Source organism: Neoarius graeffei, chromosome 3 (genome assembly GCF_027579695.1).
Source record: "Neoarius graeffei isolate fNeoGra1 chromosome 3, fNeoGra1.pri, whole genome shotgun sequence".
Taxonomy (NCBI): Eukaryota; Metazoa; Chordata; class Actinopteri; order Siluriformes; family Ariidae; genus Neoarius; species Neoarius graeffei.
The window spans coordinates 95947625-95967784 of record NC_083571.1 but is presented as its reverse complement, the minus strand read 5'-3'; the positions used below and the strand labels follow the sequence as shown (position 1 = coordinate 95967784).

Below are 20160 nucleotides of genomic sequence, written 5' to 3'. Positions count from 1 at the left end.
CAACAATGGTGTGCATGGCAGGGTTGCAAGGAGAAAGCCACTGCTCTCCAAAAAGAACATTGCTGCTCGTCTGCAGTTTGCTAAAGATCACGTGGACAAGCCAGAAGGCTATTGGAAAAATGTTTTGTGGAGGGATGAGACCAAAATAGAACTTTTTGGTTTAAATGAGAAGCGTTATGTTTGGAGAAAGGAAAACACTGCATTCCAGCATAAGAACCTTATCCCATCTGTGAAACATGGTGGTGGTAGTATCATGGTTTGGACCTGTTTTGCTGCATCTGGGCCAGGACGGCTTGCCATCATTGATGGAACAATGGATTCTGAATTATACCAGCGAATTCTAAAGGAAAATGTCAGGACATCTGTCCATGAACTGAATCTCAAGAGAAGGTGGGTCATGCAGCAAGACAACGACCCTAAGCACACAAGTCGTTCTACCAAAGAATGGTTAAAGAAGAATAAAGTTAATGCTTTGGAATGGCCAAGTCAAAGTCCTGACCTTAATCCAATCGAAATGTTGTGGAAGGACCTGAAGCGAGCAGTTCATGTGAGGAAACCCACCAACATCCCAGAGTTGAAGCTGTTCTGTACGGAGGAACGGGCTAAAATTCCTCCAAGCCGGTGTGCAGGACTGATCAACAGTTAGCGGAAACGTTTAGTTGCAGTTATTGCTGCACAAGGGGGTCACACCAGATACTGAAAGCAAAGGTTCACATACTTTTGCCACTCACAGATATGTAATATTGGATCATTTTCCTCAATAAGTAAATGATCAAGTATAATATTTTTATCTCATTTGTTTAACTGGGTTCTCTTTATCTACTTTTAGGACTTGTGTGAAAACCTGATGTTGTTTTAGGTCACATTTATGCAGAAATATAGAAAATTCTAAAGGGTTCACAAACTTTCAAGCACCACTGTAAGCATTACAATCACCAGAACGGCAACTCGTGATCTCGCGATATGAACAGTTGAGCTCGCGTTATCAAAGGTACACAAGAACGAGTGGCAAAGCCACTATGCCATCGTGTTGTAAGAATGAGTGTAACAGTAGTGATGCTTTAACCAATCAGCACTTATCCTGATCAAGTTCGATTACCCGTTCGTTCTACATCTTGATAAACTTCGGAACCAATCAGAACCAGAAACGAAATAAGAGAAACCTCATTATAGGGTAACTTTGTAGTATCGGAAGATAATCGGCAGATAAAAAGATAAATGAAATTCACCTTGTGGTTCGCCCAGGCTACTGATTCCATATCAAGTAAGTGGTGTTTATTTTAAGAAAATTTACCTTTTGATTATCACAGCTTTTGTTTGGTCCTTCTGAAAGGTCAAATGAAAGGTTTTGTAAGGTTTTTTTAGCTTTCTGGCAGATATATCGAGAAGCCGATATCAAACTTCTGCGATTTGCTTTAATTTTTTAACTTTATTTTTTTATTTTAGAGTCTTTACACTACACTCGTGAAACAAAATGTGCTCATTAGTACTAAATAATGCTTCTAAGACAAGTCATGAACAAGTGCTTTCTTACTATTTTGAACAGAGATCTAGGTCACCGCATTGTATTTTGAACAAAGCACAGTCAACAAAATTGGTAACCAAAATACTCCAAGCCCTGATGCTGCTCACAGCTTGGTGATGCTTGCAAGAGATGAGACGAGTAGAATTGATAACATGTATATATGCGATATTTATCGTACGGGCACGGGATCAGAAAACTATTTTATTTATAAGCAGTAGCCACATGGACCCATACGATAGGATACCTATTTTTTATTATTGTTAAGAACTGTTTTGTCAATTATTTTATCAGTAGTACAATTTAAATCACTTGACATGGCTTATCATATACTGTATTTCAGGTACAGAAAGAAGCATTTGATCCTGTCCTTGTGAATCTGGCAACAATGACAACCTGTTTTGAACAGTATGAGAAAATGCTAAACATTACAGCGCCTGAGGAAAATAATCTACCCTGAACGATTTGCCTATTTATCTTTATGATTAACCTGTGATCTTCTGTGGCATCCAAGATTTAATTTGTCATGAAATTAACACATACAGTGGTGCTTGAAAGTTTGTGAACCCTTTAGAATTTTCTATATTTCTGCATAAATATGACCTAAAACATCAACAGATTTTCACACAAGTCCTAAAAGTAGATAAAGAGAACCCAGTTAAACAAATGAAACAAATATATTATACTTGGCCACTTATTTATTGAGGAAAATGATCCAATATTACATATCTGTGAGTGGCAAAAGTATGTGAACCTCTAGGATTAGCAGTTAATTTGAAGGTGAAATTAGTGTCAGGTGTTTTCAATCAACGGGATGACAATCAGGTGTGAGTGGGCGCCCGGTTTTATTTAAAGAACAGGGATCTATCAAAGTCTGATCTTCACAACACATGTTTGTGGAAGTGTATCATGGCACGAACAAAGGAGATTTCTGAGGACCTCAGAAAAAGCATTGTTGATGCTCATCAGGCTGGAAAAGGTTACAAAACCATCTCTAAAGAGTTTGGACTCCACCAATCCACAGTCAGACAGATTGTGTACAAATGGAGGAAATTCAAGACCATTGTTACCCTCCCCAGGAGTGGTCGACCAACAAAGATCACTCCAAGAGCAAGGCGTGTAATAGTCAGTGAGGTCACAAAGGACCCCAGGGTAACTTCTAAGCAACTGAAGGCCTCTCTCACATTGGCTAATGTTAATGTTCATGAGTCCACCATCAGGAGAACACTGAACAACAATGGTGTGCATGGCAGGGTTGCAAGGAGAAAGACACTGCTCTCCAAAAAGAATATTGCTGCTCGTCTGCAGTTTGCTAAAGATCACGTGAACAATCCAGAAGGCTATTGGAAAAATGTTTTGTGGATGGATGAGATGAAAATAGAATATTTGGTTTAAATGAGAAGCATTATGTTTGGAGAAAGGAAAACACTGCATTCCAGCATAAGAACCTTATCCCATCTGTGAAACATGGTGGTGGTAGTATCATGGTTTGGACTTGTTTTGCTGCATCTGGTCCAGGATGGCTTACCATCGTTGATGGAACAATGAATTCTGAATTATACCAGCGAATTCTCAAGGAAAATGTCAGGACATCTGTCCATGAACTGAATCTCAAGAGAAGGTGGTTCATGCAGCAAGACAACAACCCTAAGCACACAAGTCGTTCTACCAAAGAATGGTTAAAGAAGAATAAAGTTAATGTTTTGGAATGGCCAAGTCAAAGTCCTGACCTTAATCCAATCGAAATGTCGTGGAAGGACCTGAAGCAAGCAGTTCATGTGAGGAAACCCACCAACATCCCAGAGTTGAAGCTGTTCTGTACGGAGGAATGGGCTAAAATTCCTCCAAGCCGGTGTGCAGGACTGATCAACAGTTACCGGAAACATTTAGTTGCAGTTATTGCTGCACAAGGGGCTCACACCAGATACTGAAAGCAAAGGTTCACATACTTTTGCCACTCACAGATATGCAATATTGGATCATTTTCTTCAATAAATAAATGACCAAGTACAATATTTTTTGTCTCATTTGTTTAACTGGGTTCTCTTTATCTACTTTTAGGACTCGTGTGAAAATCTGATGATGTTTTAGGTCATATTTATGCAGAAATATAGAAAATTCTAAAGGGTTCACAAACTTTCAAGCACCACTGTATCTTAAATTTATGTCATCCAGATGTTAGTCTAGTTTCATTTTGGTCAGCGATTTCCGACGCTACGCACAATTACATTCGACCACCAGCTGATAAGGGTGCCACTGAAATGGAACTTTTTCACAAAGTTTTGAATGGTGATGTTGGTTTTAATTTGAAATAAAATGATGAAAGAAATAATACAGAGAAAACTAAATCTTTGATGTGAATACTCTATTCAGAATTTGGCAAAAATTCTGCAAATTTGTGGAAAAATGGCGGCTTGATCTGGGACATGATAAATGGTTGACTACATCGCATTCCCTTAAAAAGGTTGTAGTCCACTGAAAAGTCTACAGTTATCACTAATTGTATTTTAAGTTGTAACTTTATACACCTGGTGCGCTCACAGAATAATCATAACCGTAATAAAACATCATGCAAAATATTTGATCACCGTTGTAACTCCATTTTCCGCAGACCCAAAACCAATACGATCGTGTGTTTTGATCTAAACGGAAAGCCTCAGGGTCAAGGTCACTGCCTCACCAAAAGTAGTAACTTAAAATCGCTATGCCATATAAACATTTAGCTATAAATCTGCGATTTTGTTTTTTAAAACGAAAGCTGAAAGTTAGGTATAGAATATGTTTCTTACAGAATATGTTACGATGGTAGCTGGTCTTGTATGAATTTCTGAGCTATAAAATGAGTTGTGGTCTATTTTTTACCGTAGCGTGTTATTTGTGTGCGGGGAAGGACACACATTAACAATTTGCATGTGTAGAATGGAATTTTCCACTCCAACAGTTAGAAGTTGATCGTGCTTCCATTTTCGGTCTTTCTGTTACGCGAGTGATCTGTTCGGACGTTATCACTGAAAAGGTGAGTTTTGACAGTTTTATTTTGTTTTAGTCTTGCAGTATAAGGCAATAGAATGTTTCTTTTTCATCTTACTTTCATATTTCATAGTGTTTGCATATTTTTGGCCAATATTTTGCAACCATGGTCAATTTAGATCGAACTTTTGATAGAATCTATGGCCAATCATTTTGCCCCGCCCCCGCCTCGTGCTCTGTCCGGTGCGGTAGTGATGTCCCGTTGCTCGCGCGCCGCAGCAGAGACCCGCGCGACCTTCAGCCGGTACAGTCGCTGTTCTTTTACCACCGCCGTTATTCTCATCTTTCCAGTGTGTTCTTGATTTTTCCATTGTGTCCTATTTCGCCATATCAAATACCCAAAATGTATCATATTATTCATATTTAAGTGAATAATCAATTCAGTCATCATAACTTGGCATTTTTAACCCAAGCAATCAAAAAGAGGAAATTTATTCAATATTTTCACTCATCTGTGAAGGAGGGGCTTGAATTCTTCATGATGTAGTTATTTTATATGTAAATCAATTTTACAAAAGCATTTGAATTGTAATCAAAAAAAATTTTTCCACAGTGGAGGCCAGATAAAGCAAGATACTATCTTTATTCTTATTAAGCATGACAAAAGAAACATTGAGTGTTAGGTAAATGCAAAAAAAAGAGTAAAATTAGAAAATGTACAGTATATTTTGACCATAATGTCCCAAATGAGAGACCAGTTTCTGAGACGGACCCGTATGTTCTCATAAATGTATAGCTAAGTATTTTTTTTCGACAGGAACTTTGCTTGCTGTGTTTGGTGTGTTTATTATTGTTACAGTAGTAGTCGAGCTAGTCTGTATTGGTGATGGGAAATAAAAAATAAGCACATAAATGTATACATCTATAACTATATAACTGGAAGTTCTTAATATATCGCTTTAAACATAAAGGTTTTGGGATCTTTGGTGATGGTATTAGTTTGAGTAATTCACTAATTTTATATTCCTTTAATATTATCTTTCTAATAATTTATTTAACATTATAAACTCTATGGAATAAATATTTTATAAATTATATTTAATACATAGGACAGAATATTAACTTTGCTCAGCTTGTAGTGTTATATTCAGATAATTTTTTCGTAATGATGTAATTATTTATTTATGCTTTCATTTAATAAAAGGGCAAAATAAACCTCATGTACATGTGGTGTCCTCATGAAGCCTTTTTTTTTCATTAATAGTAACAAGAAGGTGAAAACTAAATATTTGTCCTAAGGCCACCAATCCCCTCTTAAAGTTGTGAAAATTGTTTTCGGCCGGCCCCACTGGGGCTTTGCTCTGGACCTGACCGGGGTCTGCAGCCCCTGGACCCTGGCTTTCTCACTTCTTTTTTTTATTCTGGGGTTGACAGCTATATTCAACCATGTTAACAATAAAAAGTGACAGTGTCATTACCACCATAAAATGCTCCTAAAAATTCCCAGATGCCACCAATTGGGCTCGCTTTTTTCAAAATTTTCTGGCGGAAAACCCCCCTCTCATACTCTTCCCCCGGGCACCTTTGGCATGGTGCGTGGCCCTGCGGGCCTCCCAGAAGTTAAGGTTTTATTTTGACCCTGGGCAGAATAGTGAGATATAATACAGTGGGGCAAAAAAGTATTTAGTCAGTCACCAATTGTGCAAGTTCTCCCACTTAAAAAGATGAGAGAGGCCTGTAATTTTCATCATAGGTATATCTCAACTATGAGAGACAAAATGAGAAAAAAAAATCCAGAAAATCACATTGTCTGATTTTTAAAGAATTTATTTGCAAATTATGGTGGAAAATAAGTATTTGGTCAATAACAAAAGTTCATCTCAATACTTTGTTATATACCCTTTGTTGGCAATGACAGAGGTCAAAAGTTTTCTGTAAGTCTTCACAAGGTTTTCACACACTGTTGCTGGTATTTTGGCCCATTCCTCCATGCAGATCTCCTCTAGAGCAGTGATGTTTTGGGGCTGTCGCTGGGCAACACGGACTTTCAACTCCCTCCAAAGATTTTCTCTGGGGTTGAGATCTGGAGACTGGCTAGGCCACTCCAGGACCTTGAAATGCTTCTTACGAAGCCACTCCTTCGTTGCCCGGGCGGTGTGTTTGGGATCATTGTCATGCTGAAAGACCCAGCCACGTTTCATCTTCAATGCCCTTGCTGATGGAAGGAGGTTTTCACTCAAAATCTCACGATACATGGCCCCATTCATTCTTTCCTTTACACGGATCAGTCGTCCTGGTCCCTTTGCAGAAAAACAGCCCCAAAGCATGATGTTTCCACCCCCATGCTTCACAGTAGGCATGGTGTTCTTTGGATGCATCTCAGCATTCTTTCTTCTCCAAACACGACAAGTTGAGTTTTTACCAAAAAGTTCTATTTTGGTTTCATCTGACCATATGACATTCTCCCAATCCTCTTCTGGATCATCCAAATGCTCTCTAGCAAACTTCAGACGGGCCTGGACATGTACTGGCTTAAGCAGGGGGACACGTCTGGCACTGCAGGATTTGAGTCCCTGGCGGCGTAGTGTGTTACTGATGGTAGCCTTTGTTACTTTGGTCCCAGCTATCTGCAGGTCATTCACTAGGTCCCCCTGTGTGGTTCTGGGATTTTTGCTCACCGTTCTTGTGATCATTTTGACCCCACGGGGTGAGATCTTGCGTGGAGCCCCAGATCGAGGGAGATTATCAGTGGTCTTGTATGTCTTCCATTTTCTAATAATTGCTCCCACAGTTGATTTCTTCACACCAAGCTGCTTACCTATTGCAGATTCAGTCTTCCCAGCCTGGTGCAGGTCTACAATTTTGTTTCTGGTGTTCTTTGACAGCTCTTTGGTCTTGGCCATAGTGGAGTTTGGAGTGTGACTGTTTGAAGTTGTGGACAGGTGTCTTTTATACTGATAACGAGTTCAAACAGGTGCCATTAATACAGGTAACGAGTGGAGGACAGAGGAGCCTCTTAGGGTGTATTCAGACCAGGATAGTTCGATAGTTCACTTGCTTTGGTCCGAACCAAATGTTTTTTTTATTTTTTCATTTTGGTGCGGTTCGCTTTCACACTGTACATTTTAGTAAGCGGACCAAAATCTGTCAACAAACCCACGCGCCCTGAGGTCGTTCAGCTATTGGTCAGAGACGACACGCGCACAAAGTGTTCAGTTCAAAAGTAGTCATGGAGGCTTTCCGTGCTGTTATTCTTTTTAATGTCATCAAAGCTATATGTTTTTTCCAGTTTTTACTGTTTTCACAATTGTGCGATTACTATGCTGCTATGCTGTTGTACAAGTAATTTATCAATGACGACTTCAAAGGGCAAGGCGGCTACGGAGGATAGCGCTGATGAGCGCACATCATGTTGTGACAGTTCTGGCTCTTCACACAAGACGGAGGAGGTATGTGTCGAGATATTCGCCTTATCCATCGTAATAGATGAATTTATTTTTTGCGTCGCTAGTACCGCCACTTTTTGAAAGAATGTCCCTGATTTTAATGTAGGTCTGACGGAGTTTCTTCACTTTTAGCCGACATTGTTCTGGGGAGCGCGTGAACCCCTTCTCCTTCATTTTCTCACTGAATACAGCAAACACATCGGCATTTTTGTGTGTTCTCTCCAAAAGCTCAGATATGTGGACATCTGCCCATATATCCACAAGGGTACGCGTTTCTTCCTCGGCCCACGTTTGCCCCCTACTCGTTTTTTGTACTCTGTAGTCTAGCCTACCACTGGTCTGAATGACTGAACGACTGTTGTAAGGTTCCCTTGACAACCGAAACAGTGTTTGCACTTCGCAGTGGAGTGTCAAGACTCTGTTTCCCATAATGCTCGACAAACGACGGAAGCTCCCGAGGTACAAAAAAGCAAAACTGTCGGATTAGGTCCGGTCTGCTTTTACACCTCCAAAAGGTCCGCACCAGGGTTCCTTTGGTCCGGACCAAGTCCGACCTTGCAGCTCGGTCTCGGTCCGCTTGTTTGGTCTGGACCAGAGTTCGGTGGTTTGTATTCAGACCAACCCAAAAGGTCCGGACCAAGGGAAATTTGGTTCGTTTGGTCGTTTGGTCCGGACCAAACAACGTAGGCGTGAATACGCCCTTAAAGGAACAGTCCACCGTACTTCCATAATGAAATATGTTCTTTTCTGAATTGAGACGAGCTGATCCGTACCTCTCCGAGCTTTGCGCGACCTCCCAGTCAGTCAGACGCGCTGTTACTCCTGTTTACTCCTGTTAGCAATGTAGCTAGGCTCAGTATGGCCAACGGTATTTTTTGGGGCTGTAGTTAGATGCGACCAAACTCTTCCACGTTTTTCCTGTTTACATAGGTTTATATGACCAGTGATATGAAACAAAGTTCAGTTACACAAATTGAAACGTGGCGATTTTCTATGCTAAGTCCGCACTATAACGACAGGCGTACTAACACCTTCTGCGCGCTTCGACAGCGCATTGATACCGTCACTCCTGAGTGAAGGAGTGAAGGATCACATCATGGTGAACAAGATCCCGAGATACTTAAACTCCTCCACTTGAGGCAGGACTTCTCCACCAACCTGGAGAGGGCAAGCCACCCTTTTCCGGTCGAGAACCATGGCCTCGGACTTGGAGGTGCTGATTCTCATCCCAGCCGCTTCACACTCGACTGCAAACCGCCCCAGTGCATGCTGAAGGTCCTGGTTTGAAGAAGCCAACAGGACATCATCCGCAAAAAGCAGAGATGAAATCCTGTGGTTCCCAAACAGGATTCCTTCCGGCCCCTGGCTGCGCCTAGAAATTCTGTCCATAAAAATTATGAACAGAACCGGTGACAAAGGGCAGCCCTGCCGGAGTCAAGATTCAAGATTCAATAGTTTATTGCCATGTCAACACAGTTGATAGGAATTTGTTTTGGCACATCCCCAACATCAAATACATATGAGAAAAAAAAAAAAAAACAGAACACATACCTAAGGGCAGACAGCCATGGGTAAAACAGACAAAGACAGTGAACAGTAGTGGGGTACCCAGTAGTCATTGGACAGCAATAATGGCTAAAAATAAGTTGCATTTAAAGTTGCATGATAAAGTGCATCTTAGAGTGTTCCAATGGTAAAGTGCATACCATGCATATAGAGTGCTACATATTATGGCAGTCAGAGAAGGTTCAGATGTCTGATGACTAGTGGATATGTGCTATCCCTAAACCATGATGTTGAGGTTCTCAAACTTCTATATCTCCTTCCTGATGGGAGGAGATTAAAAAGATGGTGTGCTGGGTGGGAGGGGTCAACTATGATTTTTCTTGCCTTTCTAATTAACCGCGATGAAAAGAGGGAGGAAAGTGAGGGGAGGTTGGCACCTATGATTTTGGATGCTCTGCGTACAACCCTTTCCAGCCTTGTCTTGTTCCATGAGGTGGTGTTACCGAACCAGACAAGGATGGAGAATGTGAGAACACTTTCAATTGTAGCTCTGTAAAAATGAATCATGGCTGTCTGACTGACTTTAAACTTCCTGAGCTGCCGCAGGAAGTGAAGTCATGTGTTTTGCTGTCCAACATGCACTGGGAACAGGTCTGACTTACTGCCGGCAATGCGAACCAGACTCCTGCTCCGTTCGTACAGGGACTGGACAGCCCTTAGCAAAGAGCCCCGAACCCCATACTCCCGAAGCACCCCCCACAAAATACCACGGGGGACACGGTCGAATGCCTTCTCCAGATCCACAAAGCACATGTGGACTGGTTGGGCAAACTCCCATGAACCCTCGAGCACCCTATGAAGGGTATAGAGCTGGTCCAGTGTTCCACGACCAGGACGAAAACCGCATTGTTCCTCCTGGATCCGAGGTTCGACTATTGGTCGAATTCTCCTCTCCAGTACCCTGGAGTAAACCTTCCCTGGGAGGCTGAGAAGTGTGATTCCCCTATAATTGGAGCACACTCTCCGGTCCCCTTTCTTAAAAAGAGGGACCACCACCCCAGTCTGCCACTCCAGAGGCACTGTCCCTGACCGCCACGCGATGTTGCAGAGGCGTGTCAACCAAGACAGCCCCACAACATCCAGAGACTTGAGATACTCAGGGTGGATCTCATCCACCCCCGGTGCCTTGCAAACCACCTCAGTGACTTCGGCTTGGGTAATGGACGAGTCCACCTCTGAGTCATCAGCCTCAGTCTCCTCAGTGGAAGACATGACGGTGGGATTGAGGAGATCCTCAAAGTATTCCTTCCACCGCCCGACAATGTCCCCAGTCGAGGTCAACAGCTCCCCACCCGCACTGTAAACAGTGTTGGCAGAGTACTGCTTCCCCCTCCTGAGGCGCCAGATGGTTTGCCAGAATTTCTTCGAGGCCGACTGATAGTCCTTCTCCATGGCCTCACCGAACTCCTCCCAGTTCCGAGTTTTTGCCTCCGCAACTGCCCGAGCTGCAACACGCCTGGCCTGCCGATACCCGTCAGCTGCCTCAGGAGTCCCGGAGGTCAACATGGCCTGATAGGACTCCTTCTTCAGCTTGATGGCATCCCTTACTTCCGGTGTCCACCACCGGGTTCGGGGATTGCCGCCACAACAGGCACCGGAGACCTTGCGGCCACAGCTCCGAACAGCTGCGTCCACAATGGAGGTAGAGAACATGGTCCACTCAGACTCAATGTCCCCCGCCTCCCTCAGAAGCTGGGAAAAGCTCTCCCGGAGGTGGGAGTTAAAGACCTCCCCAACAGAGTGCTCGGCCAGACGTTCCCAGCAGACCCTCACCATACGTTTGGGCCTGCCAGGTCTGTCCAGCTTCCTCCTCCGCCAGCGGATCCAACTCACCACCAGGTGGTGATCAGTTGACAGCTCAGCCCCTCTCTTCACCCGAGTGTCCAAGACATAGGGCCGGAGATCAGATGAAACGACTACAAAGTCGATCATCGACCTCTGACCTAAGGTGTCCTGGTGCCACATGCACTTATGGACACCCCTATGCTCGAACATGGTGTTCGTTATGGACAAACCGTGACTAGCACAGAAGTCCAATAACAAAACACCACTTGGGTTCAGATCGGGGAGGCCGTTCCTCCCAACCACGCCCCTCCAGGTGTCACTGTCGTCGCCCACATGAGCATTGAAGTCCCCCAGTAGCACAATGGAGTCCCCAGTCTGAGCACCTGGCGTCATCACCTATGGTCATGAGCTTTGGGTAATGACCAAAAGAACAAGATCGCGGATACAAGCGGCCGAAATGAGTTTCCTTCGCAGGGTGGCTGGGCGCTCCCTTAGAGATAGGATGAGAAGCACAGTCACTCGGGAGGAGCTCAGAGTAGAGCCGCTGCTCCTCCACATCGAGAGGAATCAGCTGAGGTGGCTCGGGCATCTTTTTCAGATGCCTCCTGGACACCTCCCTGGGGAGGTGTTCCAGGCATGTCCCCCCGGGAGGAGGCCCCGGGGAAGACCCAGGACACGCTGGAGGGACTATGTCTCTCGGCTGGCCTGGGAACGCCTCGGTGTTCTTCCCGAGGAGCTGGCCGAGGTGTCTGGGGAAAGGGAAGTTTGGGCTTCCATGCTTAGACTGCTGCCTCCGCGACCCGGTCCCAGATAAGCGGCAGAAGACGAGACGAGACGAGAAAATTGCCACGTTTCAATTTGTGTAACTGCACTTTGTTTCATGTCACTGGTCATATAAACCTATGTAAACAGGAAAAACGTGGAAGAGTTTGGTCGCATCTAACTACAGCCCCAAAAAATACCGTTGGCCATACTGAGCCTAGCTACATTGCTAACAGGAGTAAACAGGAGTAACAGCGCGTCTGACTGACTGGGAGGTCGCGCAAAGCTCGGAGAGGTACGGATCAGCTCGTCTCAATTCAGAAAAGAACATATTTCATTATGGAAGTACGGTGGACTGTTCCTTTAAAGAAGAAGTTACAGGTCTGTGAGAGCCAGAAATCTTGCTTGTTTGTAAGTGACCAAATACTTATTTTACCGAGGAATTTACCAATTAATTCATTAAAAATCCTACAATGTGACTTCCTGGATTCTTTCCCCCCATTCTGTCTCTCATAGTTGAGGTATACCTATGATGAAAATGACAGGCCTCTCTCATCTTTTTAAGTGGGAGAACTTGCACAATTGGTGGCTGACTAAATACTTTTTTGCCCCACTGTATACACATGCACAAAAACAGCTGAACAAACAAAACTTCACTGGACCCCCCCTTTTTTTTTTAGCTTTGATTACAGAACGCAATCTGGCATTGTTCCAACAACCTTATGCAATGTCACAACATTTACTTCCATCCAGAGTTGCATTAATTTTTCGCCAAGATCTTGTATTGATAGAGGGAGAATCGAAACCCTCTGTAAAATCTTCTCCAGCACATCCCAAAGACATTCAATGGGGTTAAGGTCAGGACTCTGTGGTTGCCAATTCATGTGTGAAAATGATTCCTCATGCTTCCTGAACCACTCTTTCACAGTTTAAGCCCTAATTTTTTGCCCATGCCATCAGGGAAAATTTTTTTTAAAAATCCATTGACGTGATAACCTGGTCATTCAGTACATTCAGGTCATCAGCTGACTTCATTTTATTGCTCCATAACGTTGCCGAGCCTCAACCTGACCAACTGAAGCAACCCCAGATCATAACTCTGCCTCCAGAGGCTTGTCTAGTGGCCACTATGCATGATGGGTGCATCGCTTCATGTGTTTCCGTTCTTACCCAGACACACCCATCACTCAGGAGTTGGGTAAACCTGGACTCATCAGACCACATGACCTTTTTCCATTGCTCCAGGGTCCAATCTTTATGCCCCTTAGCAAACTAAAGCCATTTCTTCTGATTAGCCTCACTAACAAGTGTTTTTTCTTTTTTTTATGGCCACACAGCTGTTTAGTCCCAATCCTGTGAGTTTTGGTCATATTGTGCACATCGAAATGCTCTTCCTTCTACGACTAAACACAGCCATGAGTTCTACTGCTGATTCTGATGATTCTACTTCACCAAGCATGTAAGTGATCTCTGATCACAGTCAGTCAAGATTTTGTTTCTGACCACATTTCTTCTGCAAAGTTGACAGTTCACCACTATCATTCCAGATTTTAATAATGCGTTGGACAGTTCTTAACCCAATTACGATCATTTCAGCAATCTCCTTAGTTGTTTTCTTTGCTTGATACAGACCAATAATTTGACCCTTCTGAAACACAGCAACATCTTTTCCATGACCACGGGATACGTCTTCTGACATGGTTGTTTAAGAAACGAGAAGCTACTCACTGCATCAGTTAGGGTTAAAACAACTGTTGCCAGCCAAAACACATTAATCGCTGCAGTAATTATCCAATCAAATGGCTCTGAAGTATTTATTTAAATCCTACTAGTGACTTCTTTTTGGCCGGACAGTGCGTACGTATGTATACACTCACTGGCCACTTTAATAGGAACTTGTTCTTGATTCTAAGATTCCCGTTCTTGGCTGGCAGGAGTGGAACCCAATGTGGTCTTCTGCTGTTGCATGCTGAGATGCTTATCTGCTCACCACGGTTGTAAAGAGTTGCTATGAGTTACTATATCCTTCCTGGCAGCTTGAACCAATCTGGCCATTTTCCTCTATTATCAACAAGGTGTTTCCACCCACAGAACTGTTGCTCACTCAATGGTTTTTTGTTTTTCGCACCATTCTGTGTAAACTCTAGAGACTGTTGTGTGTGAAAACGCCAGGAGATCAGCGGTTTCTGAAATACTCAAACCAGTCCATCTGGCTCAGACCAACACCCATGCCACAGTGAAAGTCACACTTTGAGATCAAAATTTTTCCCATTCTGATGTTTGAAGTGAACATTACCTGAAGCTCTTGATTTGTATCTGCATGATTTTATGCATTGTGCTGCTGTCATGGGATTGGCTGATTAGAGAACTGCATAAAACAGCAGGTAGATGGGTGGGTGTATGTATCTATGTGTATTAATATGTATATTAATCAGTTGCCTCTGGAGAAGGAACAATTGCGTAGGTATGGTCTGCAAACTCTACTGGTTTTTCTGAGCTGTCAAAAATGTTTCACTGGACAACAGATGTTGGTCCTGTACCCCATGAACAGAACAATGTTTTAGGTGTGTATAACCAATGTGTGAAGTTTTTAAAAGCTACTATTCCAAAAACATTCCAATATAAACATGTGTAATGTGTTCCAGGGTGGAATTTTCCTTAACGTATGCATAATAAAAGCTTTCACCAGTGCTAAAATCATTCAGTACCTGCGCCACAGAGTCCAGATGGTCTGCGTCCTGTGTGCATCCAGTCTCTCTTCATCCTCTGCAGCAATCTCAGTGCAGTCATGGACACTTCATGGGTTTTCTCTCCAAACTCTAACATGTGGGCAAAGCGTGGAATATACAGACATGGATCTACACAAAACAAAAAAACAAAGAAAAAAAACCCACACACATCAACAATATCAGCGCTTCACATCGAGTCTGACAAAAAGTATTGTATTCATCTCGAATAATCAACAGCCCTGTAAATACTAGTGTATAAAGCAGATAAAAAGCCTAGTAATAGTATTTAAAGTACCTTTGCTTAGACCGATTTAGATTCTTCTACTTTCACATGGGGATGAAGGGTAATATAATTATTATCACTGGAGTATCTCTGGGACTTTAGTCCTATTTAACATTTGGCATTTTGGTAGTTTTTTTAACAGATTTTTTGCACATGCCTGAAAAGATTACAACGTATTTAACCCTTCTATAAAATTACCAGTAGAAAAAACCCAAGTTCAAGTTTCAAGTCAAGTTTATTTGTGTAGCGCTTTTAACAATAAACATTGTCGCAAAGCAGCTTTACAGAATCTGAATGACTTAAAACATGAGCTAATTTTATCCCATACATGTCAACCTACAGTATACGGAATGTCCGTATTTTATACGGATTTGATTCAATAAACGTAGTATACGGGCGTACAAATAAAGTTATACGGATTCTTTAAAAAAACTTCAATATTTATTTAGAGCTATAATCAATTCCCACGATGATAAAAGAGCGCATAACATTTACAAACGTACTGTACACCACAGAAAGCACAGACAGCCAGTAAAGAGTCTTATGAAATCACGCGTTATCTTGTGGTAGCGAGACTTCGTTCCACTTTTGATCATGCGCACACCGCATTGCAGGAATCCCGCCCACCGGGAAGTAACATTTTGTTTGAAAAGCGTATTTCCACCTGAGCGACTTTCACTAGCGACTGAAAAGATTCTGAATGGGCACTCCGGCAAGATCAACACAGACACTTGCTGTGACATGCAGCCTAGTGAGGTATTGGTGCAGACTGCTAAAAAAGCTGTCATGGAGTACAATTCAGAACATTAGAGTGACACTTTGTGTTTTTGTCAAACATTGGAGCTTTGTATTCATTCTGAAGGTTTATTGTTATTAATATTGAATAAAAAGTAACTTGGATATATCATTGTTAATTATCATTCAAATTTTAGGTAAATTATTTTAATTTGCACCTTATAAGGATTTTATAAGGGAAATATGGATTTTGGAGGTTGGTTATACAGGTTTGATTGACCAAAGGTTGACATGTATGTTATCCCTAATCTATCCCCAATGAGCAAGCCTGTGGCGACGGTGGCAAGGGAAAACTCCCTCAGACAACATGAGGAAGAAACCTCGAGAGGAACCAGACTCAAAAGGGAACCCATCCTCATTTGGGCAACAACAGACAACATGACTATAACATTAACAGTTTTAACATGAAGTCAGTTTCGTTGATCTTCATTGATGGAAACTTGAGTGCAAAACTGTTCATGACAACCGCAGTCCTAAAGTTAGCAAGTCAACTGTAGTCCTCAGCCATAAAAGCACTACTCTAAGTGTCCAGAGCTATATAATATAATACAAAGATTGCATTATATACCACGGTCAAAGAGGTTTTGCACATTTCTTTAGTGTAACAATGCTCCTTCCAAGTACCGTCTGAGTTTAAAACACAGAACAAGAAAATACAGACATTGTTTAAAAAAAAAAAACTTCTCAGAGAATCAATGCTTCCGGACGTTTTAGATAAGATATTGAGTTTCTGGCACAGATATAATCACATCCATCTTTGGGATTTATATAGACATCATTATCCTGTGCTAATTGATCATAATTAGCCTACAGACATCCATCATTACTGAACAGATGTATGTCCAGGTCTGGAAATCCCATCCAAATGGTACATCAGTCAGAAAATGTATCTTCTACAGCTCTGCTCACAGAGGGTTTTGTACGTCACAAAGGACACCTCTTTAAGGCTCTCCTTGACATAAGGGTGAATTTCAAAATTGCTTCTCTATAGGGAGTGCTCAACGTGGCTTTGGCTCGGAGTCACTCTGTGGAAGCAAACATCCCTAACTTCCACCTACTTCAAAGTCCTTGAATAAACTCACTCTGCTGCCCCAGTAAAGTACACGTCACTGCTGTCCCAATAACAGGGAAAAGAGTTCAGCTCACAGAACCAGGCAGGCACTGTCTAAGGAAATAATATATGGACTCCACCTGGACTTGAAGGGGGGGGAACACAGAAAAATCCCCTGGGACTGCGTATGTCATGAGGCTTTTCTGAGTCATACAGGCAATTTTATACTAAATTATCATATTAATAAACTGAACTCCAACAGCGAGAGGACTGACCTTTCTGTACCATCTGTATAACAAGGAACTAAGATTTCTGGAGAACTGCTTCCACATCCAATTTTGTACTACGACAAGATAAAAAAAAATCGAAACTGGTGGCAGGATTTGAACTTCTTTATTTCATGTGGACTACTGGGATTGGTTGATTTATATGACAGGTGATGAATCAATATAAAGAGACAGAAGGGAGTGGAGCATTAAAAGAAATGAGAAGTTGAAGTTCAACAGTCAGAATGTCCTGACAGGAGGAAAATACACTTATGAGTCTTGGTCAGAGTTGTGAAGAAGAAGCCAACTGAGATCCAGGCTGACAGGAAATCCCGAAAGTCTCACACTTTCTATCTTTCTATCTCCACTACTCCAGATCTCATGGAAGCACGGTATATGTGGTAAAAGTGTGCTCTTTATCATACTATAAAGAGACAGAACATACCTTCTACACTAAGTGCATAACTGACCTTAAACAAAAACGAATACAGTGAGCGTAAAAAGTATTTGATCCCTTGCTGATTTTGTTGGTTTGCCAACTAATAAAGACATGATCATTCTATACTTTTAATGGTAGATGTATTCTAACATGGAGAGACAGAATATCAAAACGAAAATCCAGAAAATAACTTTAAAGAATATATTTTAATTGATTTGTATTTCATTGAGGGAAATAAGTATTTGATCCCTCTAGCCAAAAGCACTTAATACTTGGTGGCAAAGCCTTTGTTTGCAAGCACAGCGGACAGACGTTTGTTGTAGTTAACCACAAGGTTAGCACACATATCAGGGGGAATTTTGGCCCACTCTTCTTTGCAGATCCTCTCTAAATCATTAAGGTTGGTGGGCTGTCGCTTGGCAACTCGGACCTTCAGCTCCCTCCATAGATTTTCGATTGGATTGAGGTCCGGAGACTGGCTGGGCCACTCCATGACCTTAGGCAGCTGGGCCATAGAAGGTTCACGCTGCACGCTGCATGCTGCACACTACACGCTACACGCGTGTAAAGAAAAGTGGACAAACGTAGCATGACTTGCTCTGGGCCATAGAACGGCGTTCACGTTGCACGCTGCACACTTCACGCGTGAAGCGTGAAATGAACATGCACACTTTTTTCTAGGCGTGAAGATGGAAATTCCAGTCAATGCATGCGGTCACCGCCGCGCCAACCAATCAGAACGGGTCTAGGGAGATAACTCTATGCTTTCAGGGGAAAACTTCAGAAAAAATATAATTGAATGGTATAATTGAAAAATAGTTCTTCATCGGGATTGTCAAGCAGATTATAGAATGTTCGGTGAAATTCACCACGGGTTTCTCTCAGAAGGAAGTGTTCTCGGCTCCAAATTCTGTTCCTTTTTCTCTTCCTCTGTCTCAGTAAAAGCAGAATGAGGCAATCGTCGTCATCCGAAGAGTCCATATTGTTGGTTACTCGGTCAAAGTAGAACAGACGCAACACGTGAACATCCAAGCATGAAGTTTAATGGCCCAGGGTCCGGTTCTTCACGTGAACGTGTAGCGTGTAGCGTGCAGCATGCAGCGTGCAGCGTGAACCTTCTATGGCCCAGCTGCCTTAATGTGGTTCTTCTTGAGCCACTCCTTTGTTGCCTTTGCTGTATGCTTCGGGTCGTTGTCATGTTGGAAGACCCAACCACGGCCCATTTTCAACTTCCTGGCAGAGGGGAGGAGGTTGTCCCTCAGGACTGCACGGTACATGGCTCCATCCATCTTCCCACTGATGCGGTGAAGTAGCCCTGTGCCCTTGGCAGAGAAACACCCCCAAAACATAATGCTTCCACCTCCATGCTTGACGGTGGGCACAGTGTTCCTGGGGTCATAGGCAGCATTTTTCTTCCTCCATACATGACGAGTAGAGTTTAGGCCAAATAGTTCAATTTTGGTCTCGTCTGACCACAGAACCTTCTCCCAATCACTTTGTACATCTTTGAGGTGATCATTGGCATACTTTAGGCGGGCCTCCACATGTGCCTTCTTAAGCAGGGGTACCTTTCGGGCACTGCAGGATTTTAATCCATTGCGGTGCAAAGTGTTGCCAATTGTTTTCCTGATGACTGTGGTCCCAGCTGCCTTGAGGTCATTCACTAACTCCCGCTGTGTGGTTGCAGGCTGATTTCTCACAGTTCTCATGATCATTGCCACCCCACGAGGTGAAATCTTCTGTGGAGCACCAGACCAAGGTCTATTGATGGTCATGTTATACTTCTTAAATTTTCTCACAATTGCACCAATGGTTGTTACTTTAATACCCAGCATCTTGCGAATGTTTTTGTAGCCCATTCCAGATTTGTGCAGGTCAACAATCCTGTCTCTGAGGTCCTGAGAGAGTTCTTTGGTCTTACCCATGTTGGAGAGTTTGGAATCTGTCTGATTGTCTGATTCTGTGAACAGGTGTCTTTCATACAGGTGATTAGTTAGAACAGGTGTCTTCAATTCAGGTAACAAGTTGATTGGGAGTGTCTAACTGGTCTGTGAAAGCCAGAACTCCTAATGCATACTAGGGGATCAAATACTTATTTCCCTCAATGAAATACAAATCAATTAATATCCTTTAAAGTTATTTTCTGGATTTTCTTTTTGATATTCTGTCTCTCCATGTTAGAATACATTTACCATTAAAAGTATAGAATGATCATGTCTTTATTAGTGGGCAAACCAACAAAATCAGCAAGGGATCAAATACTTTTTACTCTCACTGTATATTAGTCTGACTGACATTATTACAGTGCTGGATGCCATCCACGAATAAACAGTTTAGCGTCTTATATTTGCTACCCATGGACCAGCTTTCATTCTACTCCAGGCTAAGGACCCCAAAATAACATTTTTCTGTTTGTTAAACTGTACATATAAGAACATGAGAGAATTTCTGAACATGATTCACTCAAATTAGGGGTCCAATCCCATTTTTCCATGTTTGGAAAAACACTGATATCCAGGCTCTTAGTGCTGAGCAATACCCAGTAT

At 42.5% G+C, this 20160-nt stretch overlaps 1 protein-coding gene across 6 annotated transcripts in view; it reads right to left on the bottom strand.

Annotated features, from left to right (window-relative positions):
• brf1b (BRF1 RNA polymerase III transcription initiation factor subunit b) overlaps positions 1 to 20160 on the bottom strand; it is a 237676-nt gene that overhangs the window by 115164 nt on the left and 102352 nt on the right. For all 6 annotated transcript variants that reach the window (XM_060917700.1, XM_060917704.1, XM_060917701.1 and 3 more), the window contains exon 7: positions 14760 to 14909. In XM_060917700.1, the coding sequence (XP_060773683.1) occupies positions 14760 to 14909 (150 nt within the window). The remainder of the gene's footprint in view (positions 1 to 14759; positions 14910 to 20160) is intronic.